Source organism: Bemisia tabaci, chromosome 10 (assembly GCF_918797505.1).
Source record: "Bemisia tabaci chromosome 10, PGI_BMITA_v3".
Taxonomy (NCBI): Eukaryota; Metazoa; Arthropoda; class Insecta; order Hemiptera; family Aleyrodidae; genus Bemisia; species Bemisia tabaci.
The window spans coordinates 6,294,957-6,315,570 of record NC_092802.1 but is presented as its reverse complement, the minus strand read 5'-3'; the positions used below and the strand labels follow the sequence as shown (position 1 = coordinate 6,315,570).

At 35.7% G+C, this 20,614-nt stretch overlaps 1 protein-coding gene across 6 annotated transcripts in view; it reads left to right on the top strand.

Moving 5' to 3' along the window:
• The window catches only part of LOC109029857 (scoloptoxin SSD14), a 49,682-nt gene extending 34,756 nt beyond the window's left edge, over positions 1-14,926 (top strand). For 4 of the 6 annotated variants that reach the window (XM_019040532.2, XM_019040533.2, XM_019040527.2 and 1 more), the window contains exons 2-10: positions 1,358-1,576; positions 2,641-2,861; positions 3,499-3,691; positions 5,362-5,562; positions 6,476-6,707; positions 7,498-7,688; positions 8,954-9,194; positions 9,863-9,976; positions 13,009-14,926. In XM_019040532.2, the coding sequence (XP_018896077.2) occupies positions 1,365-1,576; positions 2,641-2,861; positions 3,499-3,691; positions 5,362-5,562; positions 6,476-6,707; positions 7,498-7,688; positions 8,954-9,194; positions 9,863-9,976; positions 13,009-13,164 (1,761 nt within the window). In that variant the 5' untranslated portion in view covers positions 1,358-1,364 and the 3' untranslated portion in view covers positions 13,165-14,926. Of the gene's footprint in view, positions 1-322; positions 763-1,357; positions 1,577-2,640; positions 2,862-3,498; positions 3,692-5,361; positions 5,563-6,475; positions 6,708-7,497; positions 7,689-8,953; positions 9,195-9,862; positions 9,977-13,008 lie in introns of those variants that run through there. The other 2 variants (XM_019040528.2, XM_072304933.1) reach the window with 2 other exon arrangements.
• The last annotated feature ends 5,688 nt before the right edge of the window (positions 14,927-20,614 follow it).

The window sequence follows — 20,614 nt, the reverse complement described above, 5'->3', positions numbered from 1 at the left end:
CGCATTCTACAGCTAGCTATATGATTTTCTGTAGCCTTCTTTAGCCGGCTGTAAGAATTCCTATGGTATTTTGAAACGCAGCTCTTATCGCCAATTTTTACCAGGGTAAAGTTTCATGAAATTTTTAATGGGCCGTAAAGAATTTTTCTTGACATAATCAATAAATTCTGTATTCGGCCAAAATCGAAGCGCCGCACGCATGCCCAGAATATTGACGATCTTTGGCCTTTTTTGACGTTCTATCATCTATGAGAGAAGATTAGTCTCTCGTCTGATAACAGTAGTAGGCCTTCCGAGGTTGCAAAATTCAATTTTAACGTTCATGCAACCTACACTTCGGTTGCTTCTTGAATAGAATGACAAATTTCCCGATAAAACCGGCCGCAATATGAATTTTTTGACTGGAGTTCAGTTGCTTCAACTCTGCTTCAAATCCTTATTTGAAGTTCTGCACAGCTCGCGAGTCAACTTTTTTGTTGAATGAGTTGAAAAATAATCACAAATTTGCACTAAAATAAACCTTGTTTCGCAGTATCTCGTTGCCTTATCAGTGCGGTTCAGGTATAGTGAGCTCTGCGCCTGTCTCGGTTCAATATCTTAATTTTCTTTCAATTTTTTAAGCGTTTTTCCCAACTTGCATTACCTCTGTCGTTGATAAAATATTGGCAGTATGGGCTGCATCGCATCTTTGCCTGTGCCAAAAGTAATGTCTCGGCGTCGTAAGTACTCGCGAATTTTGACCGGAAAGGAATCCTCGTCAAGGTGAGGTGAAACTTTCATGTTTTCCAGTGTCCTTTTCCGATGCGCGAGCTTAAGGGTTTTTTCGGACAGGGCCGGATTTACATTTTTAGCGCTGAACGTGGCTTACAGCTTCTTAAATGAGATCCCAAATAAGGATCCATGACAATAAAAAAAAAAAGTTTTCACGGCAATTCTCTAGTTGCGATGTAGAAAATATTATAATTTGCGTCAGGAACGCGACGTATTATGTCAAGTAAAAATTTAATGGTGACGGTAGCACAATGTTTCCCTGTTAAAATGAAATTTCTTAGTCGTCACATCAGAAAATTTTTTATTGTAAGCAGGGCCAGATTTACTTCTTCGGCGCCCCCTTCTCTTTTTTTTTTTTTTTGTCAAATATGATGATCTAATTTTTCTCAGTATGGAAATATCAAGAATGGCCAAATTTTCATACAGTGTTTTAATTATAATCTAACTGAACACAAATGGCGTTTCTGTGAAAGTTTTGCCAAGTGAAAATTGTGTGCGCTCCCTCTACTTACACCCTTTAAGCTATCCCCAAAATCTACGCAGCTCTCCAGATTTTTTCATTGTTGTTTTTTTTTGTGTGTTTTAGAAGAAAGATGAGGAGCCCTGGTTTGGTGTGGACAGTCATTCTGGTGCTGGTGATTTTCTCCTTATTTGTCGGGGTGTTGTACTACAGAAGTAGTTCGGAAGACGAAGCTACAATTCTTCCAGACCCCGATCATGAGCAAAGCCCTTCTCCTACCCCCATGGGCACTTTTAAGGAAGCTGCCGTCGTCACCAACGCAGCAGTATGTGCTCCTGTTGCAAGGTAAAAATTTTGTAGTATGCTTCTGAAAAGATGAAAAATTTAGTATTCGTTAATGCTTTATGCAATGAAATAAAGAAAATAATAAATAAGTTTTTATTCGTGTATAAAAGCCTTGTAGAGCTGTGGTAAAATTCAGCACAAGAAAGAAACAAAAAAATTAAAAAGTACAAAATGCCATGAGAACTGTTGATAATAAGTAAAGAAAGAAGAGAAAATAAAATATAGGAGGCTGGGAGATAGCTATGAAGTCCCAGAGAAGACACTGTTTTACCTATTCATCCAACAGCTCATGAATCGAGTAAAAAGCTGTAGAAAGAATAGAACGTACAGAGGTTGTTCAGGAACATACTAGAAAGAGTATTTCAATCTCCCATTGGAGGGCATTGAATATTTAGATAGACAAGAAGTGAAGTGTACTAAAATTGCAAAAAGATACTTTGTATCTCTGCTTTAAATTTTGTGTCCTAATTGGACGGATCTAGCTAGAGTCAGACGAACCACATCAGATACTCACTAAATTTCTCTCATCTCTCATGTTTTACCTCTTTAACAGCAAAGCGTGTATATTCTGGCTTGAAATTTTGTGATTATATTTTTTATAACCTAAGGAAAATTTTCAAAAATTCCCAAGGAATTACAATTCTTACTTTTCTATTATAGAAGTTAAGTTTGAGAGGAAAATTATTTTAATAGGCACAATCTGTAAAGTGCAATTAGACTGATTATGGTAAATTCTGTCCAATTTTCAATGCTTTACAAGGAATGTAAAACTTTTGAAGCATTTTAGTCAAGTCTTAGAAGACAAATGGATCATTTTGAAAAAATGAATGCTCTGTAAAAACTATTCTGATATAGAAGTTCCGTTTGGATAGTTTTTTCACTGTATTTTTTTTCTTTTTAGGTATTTCAGTTGAAAATTGTTTTTCGTTTCTCTCTTATCCAATAACAATAATTTTATGGCACTTTTATCTTTATTTCATGATACTCACAAATTATGAGAAAGTTTCCCCATGATTATACATCGTCTGGTCTTGTTTCTAATGATACTTCTTTTTTCGTTTCAGAAATATTCTGAAAAGAGGTGGAAATGCAATCGACGGGATAATTGCAGCAGCTGTGTGCGATGGTGTAGTTTTCCCACAAAATACAGGGCTAGGTGGCGGTTTTGTAATGGTTTACTACAACAAGGCTGAAAATAAAGTCTATTCAGTCAATGCCCGAGAAATGGCCCCTGGTGCAGCAACAGAAGACATGTTCCACGGAGACAAGGAAATTTCTCAGAGAGGTAATCACTTGAAAGAGCTTTAAAAAGCTGATCACATCAGAATTATTGACTCAACTGAAAATTGAGAAGTCAAACTGTAAGCTAAAGTAAACAGAAAATAAAATGTTTTAAAAATGTAAAATTGGAGAAAGTAAAATTTAAAACTTGCTTTAAAATATAGTTTTGCCTGAATTTCAAAAAAAAAATTGCTCTTTTCTCAGGGTTAATTCTCCAATAAGTAATAAAGGATCTAGTTCTCTGGTAGTTACTTTTTCGCTCCCTCTTAACCAGAAGGAGAATTCCTTAAAAAATCTAGGGGAAAAAATTATAATGAGTACCCAGCCGTGTGAAAACTACAGGGGTGCATAATAGTAATTTTAAACCTGTTTTAAGCCTCTCTTTTTAGGTGATATATTTTAAAAGTATGAACTCATTTGAAGTTGTATATATTTCGGGAAAACAAAGTTTGCCCTAGGTACCTATTGAGGCAAAAAAGACTCCAAACAGCTAAGATCTCTGCATTTTTGCTTTTTGTTGATTATCAACTATAATGTTGCCAACTCTAAATTCTGCTTCTTATCATCGGAATAATTGTCCAGTGTCAAGAATATAATCTCATTCTCATCGAAATCGTCTGATTCATTTTTATTTCCAACAGGTGGTCTATCAATTGCAGTTCCGGGAGAGTTAAAAGGCTTTTGGGAAATTCACAAGAAGTTCGGAAAATTACAGTGGAGTGAACTTTTCAACGAAACGATCAAATACTGCCGGAATGGATTCCCTGTCACAAAATATCTAGCGGAACATGCTAAAAATTATGCTCCTAAATATGAAAAATTTACGCTTTTGAAGTGAGTACTGTCTTTAATCTGCAAAGGGCTGTCCATAAATTGCTAAACATTTTTTTCATGCCGTTCCTCAGTCCCAACAAATTTTTGTTGGGTTGTGATGGAAAGCAAAGCTGTCAATCTCGCTCTGCCCCCCCTCCCTCTCAAATCAAATGATTTTTGGACAGCCCTTGAAACAAATTTTTCATATGTCGCACTATCCTTCTTAAAATTTTTATTAAGCCTTCTACCTCATCTCTACTTTTTGTAGCTCCATTTGAAACACTTTTTCTTGACAACCAATATGATTCAGTGACAGAGAGACGTTGAGGTTTAAGCATCTTATTACACTCTTTTAATAGATTTTTCTTATGTATAAAGACTCAGATCATATCTTTCCTAGGTGTTGCGTCCCAGATGATGGCCATGTACATGGCCAAAACATGTCGGTAACAAATTCAATCAGGCTAGTGAGTAAAAAAGTTTCAAAAGTTAGTTTTCATAAAAGTATTTTTAAAATTATTGATATTGTACCTGAAGGATTATAACCAGGAGAATCTAAAAATCCTGTAAGTAATGCATAAAATACAAGGAAAAACACTCGTATCCTAGTTGTATCGTTTCTAAACCTGTGACACTGTTCTACTTTCCTTTTCTTTTAAAAATAAAATAGGAAAATCAATGTGTGCTATTACATCAAATTCTCAAAAAATGGACCAGCAGATTGGGTAAAACATAAATCACTACAACAAATGTTTTTTCACTTAAATTTCATGCACAGGACGTTCAACATGTCAGAGACTTTGAAAATTAACTAATACATAAGAGATGAACCTTTATAGTTTACGTTATATAAAAAGTAAATTTCAACTTCCTGCTTGCAAAAAAACCATCATCAACGTAGGCCAAATCAAGTTCGATACCAACTGATACATTAGACAATTAAATAGAACTTGGTTTCATGCATGAGATGGATTCATTCATTCATCTTGGATTCGTGATGAAGCAGCTTGCCTCACCTAAAATCGATATTTTTAGTGGACTTAAGGTGATTCGTCAAGCTCAAGTGACGTGGTCAAACTGGCATGCGATGTATCGCATCTTTTAGGTCAAAAATCTTGGCAGATTTTGAATTTTCAGCAAAAAAAAGGACGATAACCCCTGCGCATGAGCTTACAGAATCATTCTAAACCCAAAAGTCGGAAAAATTCAGAGAAATGGGAGCATTTCTGTATCGAATGCGAGGTTTTTTTCCAAACACTATTCTGCTTTCATTTCTCTACATTTTTCCGATTTTTGGGTTTAGAATGATTCTTTAGGCTCATGCACAGGGGCTATCGTCCTTTTTTTTGCTGAAAATTCAAAATCTGCTGAGATTTTTGACCTAAAAGATGCAATATATCGCATGCCAGTTCAACCACTTCTTTTGAGCTTCACAAATCACCTTAAATGGAGGGAAAACAATGTTGCCGACTTGTAAAATTCACCTTTCCCTGTTCGTCCATTTCTGTTCAGGAAGGAAAGTCAGGAAAATTTCCATAAAATTAAGCTCATTTGTTTTCCTTAAAAAAGTAAAACGTCACCCAAAATCTTTAACATTGTAAATCGAGGTACATTTTCTCCAGTGTGCACCGTCGATTCAAAGCTCTGTGAAATCAAATAGGTAATCATGTAATTTTTTTTTCTTTTTCCAGAGAAATGCTGACAAATCCCGAAACAGGGAAGCTCTATGAAGAAGGGGAGTTAATGCGGCGCTCAAAACTAGCAGATACTTTGGAAATTTTCCAGAAGGAAGGTGGTGATGCACTGTACACAGGATCATTGTCACAATGTTTTCTACAAGATTTGAAAAATGCAGGCAGCATTATCACCGCAGATGATTTAGCCAAGTACACGTAAGTTTTCCAAACATGAGAGTGGTCAGAGTAAAGTTAATCTCGGAATCATTTCTAATTTTGTTGTTTATTGTTGTCATCCAAACTCAGACTTTATTTGGAATTTTTCCTCTTCCACTTCCGAACCACTTTCAATGGAGTCACATTGTAGGAGGAGTGATGTGTAGTCCTCAAATGCCTTCATTCATTCGACTATGCAATTCTATTCCCTAACGCACGAGCAGTTGTATCACAAGTACAAGCCTCTGTGTCCTTACACAGATTGCAGGGAGATGACTGGTTTAAAAGGTTAAAACCCCTCAATGACGTTTAAAGAATTATTTTTATTTTTTGTTTCGATAAAAACCCTGGTGACTTAACTAGACTATGTCTCCAAATCAGATGAACATCGATCAGTTTATTTGCATCATTCGTCAATTAGCCTTTTCCCCAATCCCGCACCTTGTATTACAATCAGTCTTTTGTTCTGGCAGGCCCCCTTTCAAAGGCAGGAAACTGCTGTTTCTGTATTAAATGAGGTAGGCAAGAATACCCTTGAAGAATCAAGGGAAAGAAATGAGTCACAGAAGACCGGGAAAAGTCAGAAAATCGAGCAGCAAGACCCAGAAGACAGAGAAAAAAATGTGTTCACAGAAACGGAGAATACAGACAAACGGTCAGAGCAACAACTTTGACACCACTATAAAGTTTTTTTCCATTAATCAGTTGTGAACTCATTGTGCTCTAGTACATATATCCCTGCAGGCTGATTGTTGAAATTTTGAGTTTGTTGAATAGACTAGACAAAACTGGGGTGAAATGGAGTTGTGTGGTTGGTCATCTGATGGAGGAAATACTAAATTAAGTAATTTCTCAATTTTATTTTTTCTTCACTGACAAATCTTAATTTTTAACATTTTTTCCTTCTTCTTAGGGTTCACATTCAAGAAACTCCAACGTATGCTTCTCTAAAAGACAATATGACAGTGTATGGAGTTCCTCTACCTGCCTCTGGGCCCATCGCAACATATATCCTCTCCATACTAGACGCTCTGCTTCCTGGTGAAGATCTCCCCACAGACTTTACAAAAATTGCTGAAGCATTCAAATTTGGTTACGGTCGGCGATCAGAATTCGGTGATCCTGAGTTTGTTGATGTTAAAAACGTGAGTTTCATTGTTTCCTACTTATTTGAATAGTTTTTAGCTGAAAAAAATAGCTTAAAGCAAGACACAAAAAAAAATGAAGAATATATTCACCTAAAAAAAAAACAAGTGGACGGAGAAAGGGATTAGCTTCAGCTCTTCCGTCAAAATAAAGTTTTGTCCGGTTGAATTGCAACCATCAACACGTATTTACAGGTCCACAAAATCGGCAATTTTCAGTGAATTTCATCAGGTCGGAAAATTAGGGAATTTTATGAAAAAGACTGAAATATTGAAAAATTTGAAAATTGAAGTTGAAAAAAAAAAAAAAAAACATCAGCGATATCCACACAATCAAACTGACAATCACATACACTCTAAATAGTGGATAGAGAAATAATTTTTAATGAGGAATCGCATTTTAGTTACTTGAATTACTAATAGCTGAGGGAAAAAGTTTCACATGTTTCTGTAGTTTGCTGCAAAGTTAGAGCCATAAATTTTTCATTTTCAGTCCTAGATGTGCAAATTGTTGTGGACAGCTAAGAATTTTTTATCTATTTGGCGAAAAAAAACTTGGAAAAGTCAAGAATTTTTCCCCTGCTGGTTCTGTAGACACCTTTCTCAAGTTGTATAGACAAGATTTGATCTTTAATTTCCAAACGTAATACGTTAAACAAGTTCGAACGCACTCTAGCGTCTGTAGAAGTTAAGTTCTAGGAATTTTACAGACCCACTATGAAGCGTGCACTTATTTGCCCCTTCTTTGATTGAATTTGTATTTTATTCTCTTCTCGTTAATTTCATCCAGATTCTCTCTCGAATGAATGATCCAAAACATATCGAAGAAGTACGGAAGCACATTTTAAAAATGGAGACCTCTCAAGACCCAGTTTTCTACGGTGGCAATTTCTCTTTTGTAGAAGATCACGGAACAGGAAACATGGTTGTACTTGATCCCAATGGAGATGCTGTTGTTATGACTAGCACTGTCAATTTAATGTAAGTCTCGGTTACTTAAATTCCAATCACAAAAAAAATTTATATTCATCAAATCAGCTGCTGGAACAAAATCCCTGGGGTTTGTTGTCAAATGATGTATCATTTAGCTGAAAGAGAGTCTTGCAGCTCAAACGTTCAAGACCCAACCAATTTTACAAAGTAAAAGGACTCCGCACACTCCTTATGGGGATGTGCACCACAATCAATTTCCAATTTTTTTATTGCATTAAATTTGTTTTTGGATGCTGATCAAAAGTCATCATTGCGCCAACTTTCTACAAGGCACCGTTTTGCAGTATTTTGCACAATCCGAGGTGGAAGTTTCAATTTTTACTTGAATGAGTGAGGCCAGCGCAGCGATTAACAAGGAAAATCCAAGCCGGTGATAGATAAGGAAAAAAGTGGGAGAGAGAAAGAATCTGATTAGGACGGTGAAACAAAAAGGCCCACAGAATCCAAGATAAGACTGCCATGTTCTCTTTGTTTTCAGCAAGTGCTGAAAGATAGATATCGCCTTGCTGGCCTCTCTTATTCAAGGAACAGTTGAAACTTCCATCACGGATTGTGCGAAACACTGCGAAAACGGTGCATTGTAGAAAGTTGATGCAGTAATGACTTTTGATTAGCACCCAAAAACGAATTTAATGCAATAAAAAAATTAGAAATCAATCGTGGTGCACATGCCTGTAAGGAGTGTGTGGGGTGCCCAAAGGTAATGATATTTATTTCATTATATACAGTCGGTCCCCCCTCCTTCTCCCCACTCACTCCTACAATTCAAATTTTTCCCGCCGTTGGGTTCTGGGCGTCTGCGCGTGAGCAGACAGATTCTTGTCTGTTCCTGCACAGACCCCATTCCCGCATTCGAGTTGCAGACGTGCGAAGAGTCAGTGAGCTTTTCTTTTTCCGTTCCCGGAATTTCTCGTATATCCCATCAAAATGTGAGTACATTTTCTCTGTGAGTTGGTCCCCTTTTGGGGCCAACTAGATTTATTTTCATGAGCTCCGCTCCGGTTGTTTTGCGGGTGCGAGTCCTCCTTTTTTTGAGTTAGTCATTCTTCAGTGTTTCGTCCTGTGTTCGCTTAGGCCCACGGCATGGCCTGCTCAACATATCCTCTGTGTTCATTATTTGTTGTTCGTCATCCTGACTAGTTCCTATTATCTTTATTCTATAGTACAGTTTAGCCGGACCTGTACAATTATTTAATCAATTGAAAAATCCCTCCTTTTTCATTGTACTTTCATTTTATTCTTGACCATTTCAGTTTCGGAAGTTTTGTTGTGTCGCCTTGTACTGGAATCGTCTTGAATGATGAAATGGATGATTTTTCTTCACCATCCATCATCAACTATTTTACTCTGCCTCCATCGCCAGCAAACTTCATAAGACCCTACAAACGACCCATGTCTTCCATGAGTCCGCTGATTGTTTTGGACAAGAATCGTGATGTGCGACTTGCTGCTGGTTCTGCGGGAGGCTCAAAAATCACAACTGCTACCTCTCTGGTGCGTATTGGCACATTTGTTTAAGCAATCACTTTGGCAATAAATTTTATGGTATATTTGGAGTTGCTACATCCCAAAATCTAAATTTTAGAATCTGTAATCCAGTATTAATACTATCACCAATGATTGTATTTGTTGAATTTAATGTAATTAAATCGCAACTGTCAATTAACTGGCAATCTAAATTTTTGTCAAGAAATATGTTCATTAGTGTTGGGATAGAAGCGTGTTTTGCTATTATGTCGGAATAAAAGTGTGCTTACCAAATTGGATGAAAGCACTATATCGGAATAAAAGAGTTTTTACTAAAGTTCTTTCGGCACCAGTTGATTTTATAGTTTAACCAACAAACTGATGATGGATAAGTGTTGAGGAAAAACACGAGAGTTGTTGATATGTATACTAAGCTCTTGTATACTTTATTCACTGTCTCCTTTCAAAGTAAACAGACCTCCTTTCTCTCAACAAACTCTAAATCCTTTGTGTGTAATGCCACCTATATGTTGAAGCTATTTTTGAAAAAGAATCATGAAAGAGTCTGGACTGCTAAGTGTCTCTGTTTTCTATGCGTCATTCATACATTTTGCCTGAAAATATTCAGTTCTCAATGGTTACGTTAAGATTATCTCTCTACACAAATTATTTCATTATTTAATGTATGTTTTCAGGTCACAATCTTGAATCTGTGGTACAATAAAACCATCAAAGAAGCCGTTGATTACCGGCGTATTCATCACCAGCTGTATCCCATGCATGTCAGTTATGAATTCGGACTCATGCGAGTAAGTTCCTTTTCTTCTTTCGTAAACCTCTTTCAGTTGATCGCAAGATTTATAATAACATGTAGCCTACCATGGTGTTTCAGGTATTCATTTCCCTCGATGCCAAGGCGATGTCTATCCCTCTTGAAACAAAAAAACAAAAAACAATAGCTCATTGTTAGTAGTGCATTATTCCGCTAGGGCTATTCTGGTCATGAGGTATCATCAGCCAGTCTTTCAAAGATAGATGCATTAGATATATATATCGAATTTATTGTCAAGAAAGAAATCAGTACAAAGAAAGAACATGACTTTTCAGAATACACTTAAGAATTATTACAACAACTACCTCTGTTTAAAAGGTATCAATTTGAATTTGTAGATTAAGATTTTCTACAGAAAGTTTTAGATAGGGAGGAATTTTAGGCTGTACAATTTAATAAATTGCACATGAAAATAACTAGGGAAAAAATCCAATGGGAAAAAACCTGGTTTAGATGAAGGAGGTGGGATAAAACAAAACCCAGACTGCTGAAAGAGCAAAATAACAAGAATATTAAGAAAATAAAAATAAATATAAAAATAAGTAAATATTAAAAATTTACAACTAGATAACAAGGGAAAGGTTGAAGACTTCAGTACGTGAGCGCCCAGCTCTCCATTTTAAGTATGGAGAGGCGAGGCTGGGCGTACTCACGCCTGTGCCTGTGAAGAAAGAATTAATTCTATTATAAATCAGTTCACAGATAGTGAATCAGATTGTAGGGAAGGTTGGACTGATTGTGGGATCTGTACCTCTTGTTGAGGTAAGAGCTTGAGGATAACAGACATCAGTTTGTCAATCTGCTCTGCTTGTTTAGTTACTAGGTGTTTAAGCTCGTTGATTACTGTGACATAATCAACGCTGTTATCAGTTGTCGTGAGTGATACAGCTGGCTGAGGAGTTTTGTTTTCGGAAGAGCTCGGTCCTTTCAGGGCAGAACTGTAGCTCTTATCTGATGATCTAATGTTAGAATTAAGATTTCCTTGATTAGGCTCGCTCTTGACTGGAAATCTCTTTTTACTCACTTCCTTTTTGACTTTGCACCCTTGATAGGTTGCCAAGTGGTTACCTTTGCAAAGGGCGCAAACGGGGAAGATACACGTAGGTACATCAGGGGTTTTACATTCCCCTGTTTGATGAAATTCAGAACAGATAGCACACCTGGGTTGACGAAAACAGTAAGATTTAGAATGTCCTAATGAGAGGCAGTTTTTACACTGTATGACAGATTTTCTTTGATGAGGTTTTTCGAACTTTACAATTAAATTGGAGATTTCCTTAACCTGCCAAATCATTTCGTTAGAGCCTGGAAAAGGAAGTAAGTCTACATAATGCAATGGAAGAGGAGATTTATCTGTAAATTTGAGCATGCGAGTCACATTTTTGACGGGTATCTTGTATTTCTCCTCAAGACAGGAACGTATCGTTTCCTCAGCTTGAGGAAAATCCGTAGGGATACCCCTGCATACAACTCTAGTAACTTTTTCTTCTTTAATTTGGTAGGTGAAGTATGCTATTTTTTTGTCCTTGAGGACCTTAGTGAGAGAGCGATATTCATCGATTTTTTCTAAAATTATTTTAAACTGGGTTCTATTAATGATTTTGAGTTTTGAATTTTTAGATATTTTATCTACTACTTCTGCTTTAAAGGTGAAGGGGTTTGGAATTTGAGAAATGAAAATGGGAGGGGGGGTTAACAATGGTTCTACTGACTTATCTGATTGAAGAATATTAAATTTAGAACTTAAATTAAGCGCAGGTACTGGTGGCCTATTTGCAGGGATAGATTTCCTTCTCTTGTGGTGGGTGACAACCTGGAAGCTGTCGTTATCTGTTTTAACACCTTGAAACTCCGAAGACTGGGTATCTGAAATGATGGGTTGTAAATCCATGGATTCTACTTCTGGATCAGTTGACCCTTCGTCAGAGTCAGAATCAGTGAAAGCTTCGGGTGCATCGAGGTCATCAGGGCTATAGGGCAAGCCTTTGCACATAGAGCACTTGAAGGGGTATTTTTTGTGTATACACTTGCAGTCAATAGCTGCCTTAACACTGCATTTTTTGCAGAGATGAGCCGACTGTTTGTGCTCACACTGTAATAGTGTGACACTTTTTTGGGAGGCCACTTTTTTCACACTTTTCTGAGAGGGAAGAGGTCCTGCAGCGCGAACATTGATAGTTTGTTTACCCTTTTTGCTATCTCCTAAGGGTGGAAAAGCACTTGAAGGGGGAGGGAACACTGGAAGGTTAGTGCAAGTACCGCACTGCTGAAATAAAATTCTGTGCGAGCACCAGAATTTTTTGGTGAAAAAGTTAGATCTTTTAATGTCACAAAGATTGCAAAGATGAGCAATTTGCTCATGAGCACACTTCACAAAGTTTATTCCCGGAGAATTGGGATCCATTTCACACAAGGAAAAAACTCAGAAACACGGCATGAAAGAGACTTGACAGCGCGTCGATGTAGCACGGCTCACGGAGCCCACGTCCTCACTCGACCGCGTTGATAAGCAGACTCCGCATTAGAAAAGAAAAATTTTGAACAGACTTAAAAACAAGCAAAATGACCATGCACTTAAACATTTTACAAATAAAGGCTGTAGCGAGTTTGATCGGAGTAAAAAATCTCAACAGGTTATCCAGAGGCTAACCATACAGGCCTAAGAAAGAACCTACAGGCTTTTTGTGGCAAAAATATATCAAGGAAGCTCAAAAAATCCAATTTTATTCCTGAATGAGCCATACTTTTAGCAGTAATTTGAGTCACCATTTAGTTAACAGAATCCTTAAGACAGACAAATTATGCCTTTTTTTTAAAAAAAAATTTAGCTTATAAGCGGTCTATCACTATTTAGAAAAAATAATCCAAATTATATTTGAGGTTATGACAAAATCAGGAATGTATATGGATTTTTCTTTTAAACCAACATAGATACATATTTTCAGTGAAGTAACACATCTTTTTTTGTATCATTAGCAGTGATTTTAAAAATTTATATTGATTTTTCAGAGCATTGTAGAAGCAATGAAGAAGGCAGGTCACAAGCTTGATCGATTAACAGACGGATCGCATTTCGGAACTGCAGTGACAGCATTAGCCAAAAAAGACGGTCTAATAACTACTTCCTTTGATTTTCGAAGAGTCGGAGGTTGGGCAGGTTTTTAAGTGCCCAAATCTTGCGGTCTCGTACTTTGTACCTGCGTGCTGTGAACTGTGATTTCATTCATTCCATTTCTAAGCGTATTTTTTGTACAAAAATCTCTTTAATTCCGGCCAAGAATGTTCTGATGCTGTCATCTTGTTTTCTTGCGTCCTTTAGACAGCTTTTCATTAATTTTGAAAGGAAAATGACAAATGACATGTACCATTTCTTTTGTACAAAAAATTCGCCTCATACTTTTCATGTTATTTATATTTTTTCCCCCTTAGTCCTATGTTTATGTTTTAAGTTTAAACATTCCTTTGTTCAACATTTCATCCTTGTCAGGCCTGAGAAGTCCCTTGAATAGACTTTGTATTAGCATGAAGGTCTTCATGAGGAAACTGATTGAATCAGATCTTGACTTAAGTCCTCTCAGTTGTAAGACTGCACTCTGATTTCCTATATGTATATCATTTTGTTCTTTGTTAAGTAAAACAGCTCTTATTTTTTTTTTTTTTTTTTTTTTTTTTTTTTTTTTTTTTACAGTCAGTTTGGTCAAAGCTAACCATAAGGCTGTTTTCATCCATCATTCATTAAACTTGTCACTAAACTGTTAAGATAATTTGTCCTTGAGGGACGTTTTTATTCGCTGGAAAAAGAACAAAGTATTTTTTAAAAACCCTCTTTTGAGAGAGAGAAGGGATTAAATATTTATCAGTCCAAGTTTGTTCACTTGTAATTAGCCTAAAAGAGACGAAACCAAAGAAAACAGCCTTTCATATTGATGTTTTGTCCTTGTCTCATGTAGACCTAAATTTTTTTTTTTTATAATTTATTTTAAACTTGTTAGGAGTGAGTAGATTGAAGCTGTTGATGCTTTTTTTTCCGAATCAGAAAAGCTGTTAAATGTGAGGAGGTTATTTTTAAAAATCAACCTTTAAAAAAAATGTCGGTCATAGATGAGGTAGGTATGAATCTCTACATCACACAAAATATTTTCTCCTCAAATGTTTGCCTTAAAGTCAATTAACATCACAAGTGGCTTTAACATTGATCTTGAAATTACTGATCCATATTGATCGCAAACAAAATGCCAAAACTGGCATGAGACAATCTTTTTTTGCTGATTGCTTGGTAGGAAACTCCGGTCATTTAAGAGTTGCGCATTTGTCAATCTTTAACCTTTTGGTGAGACCAGATGTAACATAGTCTTTAAATTCATACCATACCTCTTTGTATTTTTGTTTCTTTTATAAGACTCATGATTGATACCTCGAAAAGGAAGAATTTACGAAAACAACTAGCCAACGCACAGCTTCAATCATACTTACTGAGGGATACTGAGAATAGGAGGCATTTATCACGAATTGTTTTGTTCCTGAGTTTTTATCAAAATGTCACTCTAGTGTGTTATATTGCTGTTTTTGAAGTGCAATAGAATGCTAGAAAATAATGTATTTAATTTTTTTACTGGAAGACACTCTTTGTGATAAAAGAGAGCGCATTTTTAGTAAGGACCATTTGCTGTAAAGACCAAAAACGGAGAACTGTCTCAAATTTTGCCATGCTGGATGTTGTTAAACATAATTTTTAGTTTACCCTAACAAATTCACTTCTCATAGCTTACGTTTAGCTATTTTACATGCCAAAAAATATTTCAGATGGCTAGGTTTTATTGCACGAAAAATTTCGGTTTTCTTGTTTTTTATATTGGCAATAGATTCTAACATTTTGATTAAATCTTTGTTTTGACCTGTCATTTCAGGTCAATTTTAACCACGGAAATTATAATATTTTCACTTTTATTCTTACAATCCCTAAATCTATAAAAAAAAGCATGTGGGTCATTCCATATAGAACCTACCAACCATGCAACCGCCCGACTCGGATTTTGATGATACATTTTTTTCTTGATCAGACCACCAAATAATGAACTTTTGCAAAATATTAGGTCTCAAATCGAAAAACTCACTGAGATATGAATTTTGGAAGTTTTAAGAATTTTCAAGAAAGAGACGTTTCGAACTTCCGAGAAAGAGAGGGTCATTTTCCCCAAAAAAATTCACCCCGGGCCCATTTTTCGTCGGATTGAAGTGAAAATTTGACACAATGTCCATGAAAGTATGTAAATTTGAGAATAAAATGCATAAAATGTTCGACTTCACTCATTGATGTGCTGCGGTTGATTGTTCGTTGTGATTTTGTCTGATTTTAGCGACAAAACCTTCCCCTCTTCAAATGCTCATAACTTTTGAGCTGCAAGTTATTTTTTGCTCCAATTTTTTTTAAAATGCTCCTAAGAGTATTAGAAAGACGCCTAAAGAACAATTCTGATGGCGTTTTGGGCTTTAGTATCTTTTTTTTTCACTTTTGTCCGAAAAAGGCCTAAAAAACTGGAAATAACACCAACATTGTTCCGATAATCGACCATTACCCTGAAAAGTCAACTCAAAAATCGCTCAATTTTTGCCTGAATGGTCCTTACTGTGTGTACAATATGTTTGAAAAATAAAATCAATGGTATTTCGGGTTTATATATCTTTAACTTCGAGTTTCTTCCGAAAAAAGGCCAGCAAAACTGAAAAACACTGAAATTACACCAATTATCGGCTCTAACGTTGGAGTAGCAACTCAAAAATTGCTCACATTTATACTGAATGGTTCTCACTGCATGTGAAATGCGTCTGTGGAATAAAAGTGATGGTATGTTGGGTTTCCATAACCCTTTTCCCAACATTTTTACTCAAGAGAGGCTCGCTCAACTGAAAAAAGCGCTAGGAAAATCTCATTAACCGACCATTACATTGAAAAAACAATTGATTGGGGGCCCAGATTTTTCACCAAAGGACTCTTGTTGTATGGGAAGCACACTAACTTGAGGAGTGAATATAGTGTATTCTTGGTTGTAGTAGTTTTCCCCTTCACTCCAATCTTTACGATCGGCTTTAAAGTAAGGAAATAAAACTGTAGGTATCTCTTAACTGATAGGCATCTGTTATGGAATATGAGTATGTCACGGGTGATAGACTCAAATTCGGGTTGAAAGTTTGTGAGACCGTTCGGCACCAGTTGATTTTTAATAAAAGGTAGAATCAACAAACTACTAGAATGGATTGAGAATTATAGACACTGAATTTTTGGAGATGAAATTTAGAGTTGTACTGAGTCAAAAGAGATGAGCACAGAATCACAAGAGTTAAACAGTAAAGAAAATAGTCACTCAGAAAATGTGCAAGAAGGCGAGAGTGGGCACAAATGTACTTGTACGGGTCTAGATGGTAAAGAACCTGGGGTCTAAGAGATGAGAAAAGACAGACAGACCTAGTTTTAGGGCAGCGCACGCTTATATAGACTTGCTGAGGTCACGGGTGGTGAGACAACAAGCCTACACAAGATTGGCTGGCTATAATCTATGTAGTTATCAGCTGCAAGTTTAGTAATTAAATTTATGGGTGATTCTTGGTGATGGCTGGGAGATAGGGGTGAAGAAGACAAAAGTGGACGAAATCCAGCCATCACTAATGAGTGTTCTAAAATTAATAAGAAATATTCGAAAATGTAAGGCAAAAAGATGAGAAGGTGTTGACAGCATCCCTATTCACATTAAATGTGATTTACTGACTCCTGGATGGCATCATAATGAGGTTAATAACTTTCAAATGTATTCTGAAATAAAAATTAATGGAAAAGATAAAAAGTTCTAATAGGAATTATCAGAACATTAAATTGTTAAAAATTGAGGGAGGTTATTCATGCTGACTAGAGTTGAAGTATTGTAATTATAGTTTTGAAAAATTGAGTTACCTATTTATTTCCTCAACATCTCAAGCAAGGGTTTCACTCTTAAAGGGTGGGAAAAAATATGTACAAAAATCATGTATTTGGATATTTTGCGTTAAAAAAATAGAATGTTATCAATGAAGTACCTAACTGTAAGGTTTGCCCTTGATTCACTCAATTCAGAACTTAGTTGCTTTTTCAACTCAAAGCATTAAATTTACTTCAAAAAACTTTTGAATTTTCAGATCTATAAATTAGACTGTTGCTGATATAGATCACGATCTTGATTGCCCTGAATAATTACTCTAACCCAGAGTAAGTTAAAGTTATGCTAGAAATCTCAACAAATTCGTTGTTGCGTGTGTGCGTGATAGGCATTGGTTCTTTGGGCTTGTTCTATCCAAATCAGAGGAAGAAAACGACTTTGAGATTTCATTTATGTATCCATCCGCGTCCGTGAATTAAAAGTTTTTTGGAGTAAATTTAATGCTTCGAGTTGAAAAAGCAACTAAGTTCTGAATTGAGTAAATCAAGGGCAAACCTTACAGTTACTTTATTGATAACATTCTATTTTTTTATCGCAAAATATCTAAATACATGATTTTTGTACATATTTTTTCCCTCCCTTTAAGAGTGAATCCCTTGCTATATTCACTCCTCAAGTTAGTGTGCTTCCCATACAACAAGAGTCCTTTGGTGAAAAATCTGGGCCCCCAATCAATTGTTTTTTCAATGTAATGGTCGGTTAATGAGATTTTCCTAGCGCTTTTTTCAGTTGAGCGAGCCTCTCTTGAGTAAAAATGTTGGGAAAAGGGTTATGGAAACCCAACATACCATCACTTTTATTCCCCAGACGCATTTCACATGCAGTGAGAACCATTCAGTATAAATGTGAGCAATTTTTGAGTTGCTACTCCAACGTTAGAGCCGATAATTGGTGTAATTTCAGTGTTTTTCAGTTTTGCTGGCCTTTTTTCGGAAAAAACTCGAAGTTAAAGATATATAAACCCGAAATACCATTGATTTTATTTTTCAAACATATTGTACACACAGTAAGGACCATTCAGGCAAAAATTGAGCGATTTTTGAGTTGACTTTTCAGGGTAATGGTCGATTATCGGAACAATTTTGGTGTTATTTCCAGTTTTTTAGGCCTTTTTCGGACAAAAGTGAAAAAAAAGATACTAAAGCCCAAAACGCCATCAGAATTGTTCTTTAGGCGTCTTTCTAATACTCTTAGGAGCATTTTAAAAAAAATTGGAGCAAAAAATAACTTGCAGCTCAAAAGTTATGAGCATTTGAAGAGGGGAAGGTTTTGTCGCTAAAATCAGACAAAATCACAACGAACTATCAACCGCAGCACATCAATGAGTGAAGTCAAACATTTTATGCATTTTATTCTCAAATTTACACACTTTCATGGACATTGTGTCAAATTTTCACTTCAATCCGACGAAAAATGGGCCCGGGGTGAATTTTTTTGGGGAAAATGACCCTCTCTTTCTCGGAAGTTCGAAACGTCTCTTTCTTGAAAATTCTTAAAACTTCCAAAATTCATATCTCAGTGAGTTTTTCGATTTGAGACCTAATATTTTGCAGAAGTTCATTATTTGGTGGTCTGATCAAGAAAAAAATGTATCATCAAAATCCGAGTCGGGCGGTTGCATGGCTGGTAGGTTCTATGTGGAATGACCCATGTGTGTCATCTTCCAAACTTTTGAAACCTGAAATTTCTTGCTTGTCTTCATTACTTAAGCAGTGAAAAAGTGAGTTGAGTGTTAACCAAATAGATTGTTTAAAAATTTGGTTTAAATATTTTTAATTCACCAAAGACAGAAATAAAAAAAAATATTTTTATGGCCATTATCTTGTCAAGTAAGCAAAATTCCTCCTTTTTGGATGTTTTAAAAGTCATCCTTATTTTAGTGTACATTTTTTGTATGATATCGCGTCAATGTGTGCAATAAGTAACAATTTGACTCTGAAATGTTTTATTAACATATGCAACCGCACAACCAACTCAGATTCGGAAAATTCTAGGAGAAAAAACACTTTGGCAATGTGCATTCATGCAGTTTGCAACCCTCTGAATATTTTGACGATAAAAACGAACATCTCATTATCTTTGAATCCTACAGCATCTAAGTAACTTGAAAAGACATCAGTGATTTCAAAGTTGTTGAAGAAATTTGTGCTTATCAGCATCATTTATAATAATGCAATATGTTGGATTCTTAGCTACAAATGCCGTAAGCTATAATGCATTGCATAGTAAAGTAACTTGACCTGGACCATAGTTAAATTGTTTCGACTGATTATGTACTAAATTGAGATAATACATAAAGAATAAAATAAAGTAAAAAGCTACAATGCTTAAACCTCAAAGTGGTTTGAAGAATGGCTCAGACTGTCAGTGCCAAGTGGCATGATCAGAGAACTGTCTACTCTAAGTAAAAGCTTTTTACCTCCATATTTGTAAGTGGAAAGCTCATGTTATCTCTTGAATTGGACCCTGACTCACCTAAAAGCTTTAAATCCATACCTATAATATTATGAACCTATGAAAAATTGAATATGTGATCAAATCATCTAATTGTAGATTAATCGGTTGATAACTGATAGAACGGTTTTTGGCTAGCTTAATGTGAGGGGTCGTCAGAGACTGTTTTTCTGCTAGTAGTTTTACTCATTGTGATCTGTATTTTGTTTCTTGTGCTTCTTTCATGTTTGTAAATTATCTCAAGTGCGCTTAAAGTAAATTTAGTAATATTAAGTCGTTAGTCAATTGATTTTTGTTAATTTAGCCTATTAAGGTTTATTTCTCTTTCTCTGTTTCTTTTATTTTTTTTTTAAATCATTGGGTTGTTTAGTTTTCTACTGTCTGTCCTCTAGCTTTTTTAGTTTTTTTGTGCTGTTTACTGTTGTTACCTCATTTATTACTGTCTTTGGTTTAATCGTGTATTATTTTTTAATGAAGAACAATACACTGAATTTTTGTTCCTCTGATGTTTTTGAAAAATAAATCATGAAAATCAAAATTTTCTTCTCTTTTTTCCATTTTTTGTAAAAATCCAAATTCTTCCCTCTCTGTAACTATGAGAGCAGTTCCTTTTCCTCCCTTTTTGTGGATTTAGTTGATTTAATGCTCTCTATCACTTGACCAGATGTTTTATTTAAACAATGTGACGTCAAATGCCATTTCAATCTTAACTGAATCTCATGGAAGAATCACCTCATTAGAGGTATTTTATACTCGTAAGAAAATAGTTGTAATCTCTGATGCCAGGTATAAACTAGGGAGTTTCAAAAAATGTAAGTTATATTACATCGCAGAGAATGGGACAGTCACAACGCTGCATTCAAAACTTCTGGAATTCAGAGGCTTTCGTCAGAGGAAAAATAAAAAGATATCTCTCTATCATCAAAAGAAATTCCCTCTTCGATCAGAGGACTAAAATAAAATGAAATCAATAACAATAAAAAACCGTTTGACATCCATTTGTGACGAACAGGAATCTGAAGGTTTTTGATTTGTATTAATTTTTTTGTATTTTTTTCCTCTGCTCTGAGAGGGATTGTAACCACTCTGAAATTTTTCAGACATTTTTTTTCTGTTTTTTAGCCTCGGTCTTCAATTTTATTGCATTTGTTTTGTTTCATTAAAGTAAAATAAGTTGCACAGTCTTATTGGCA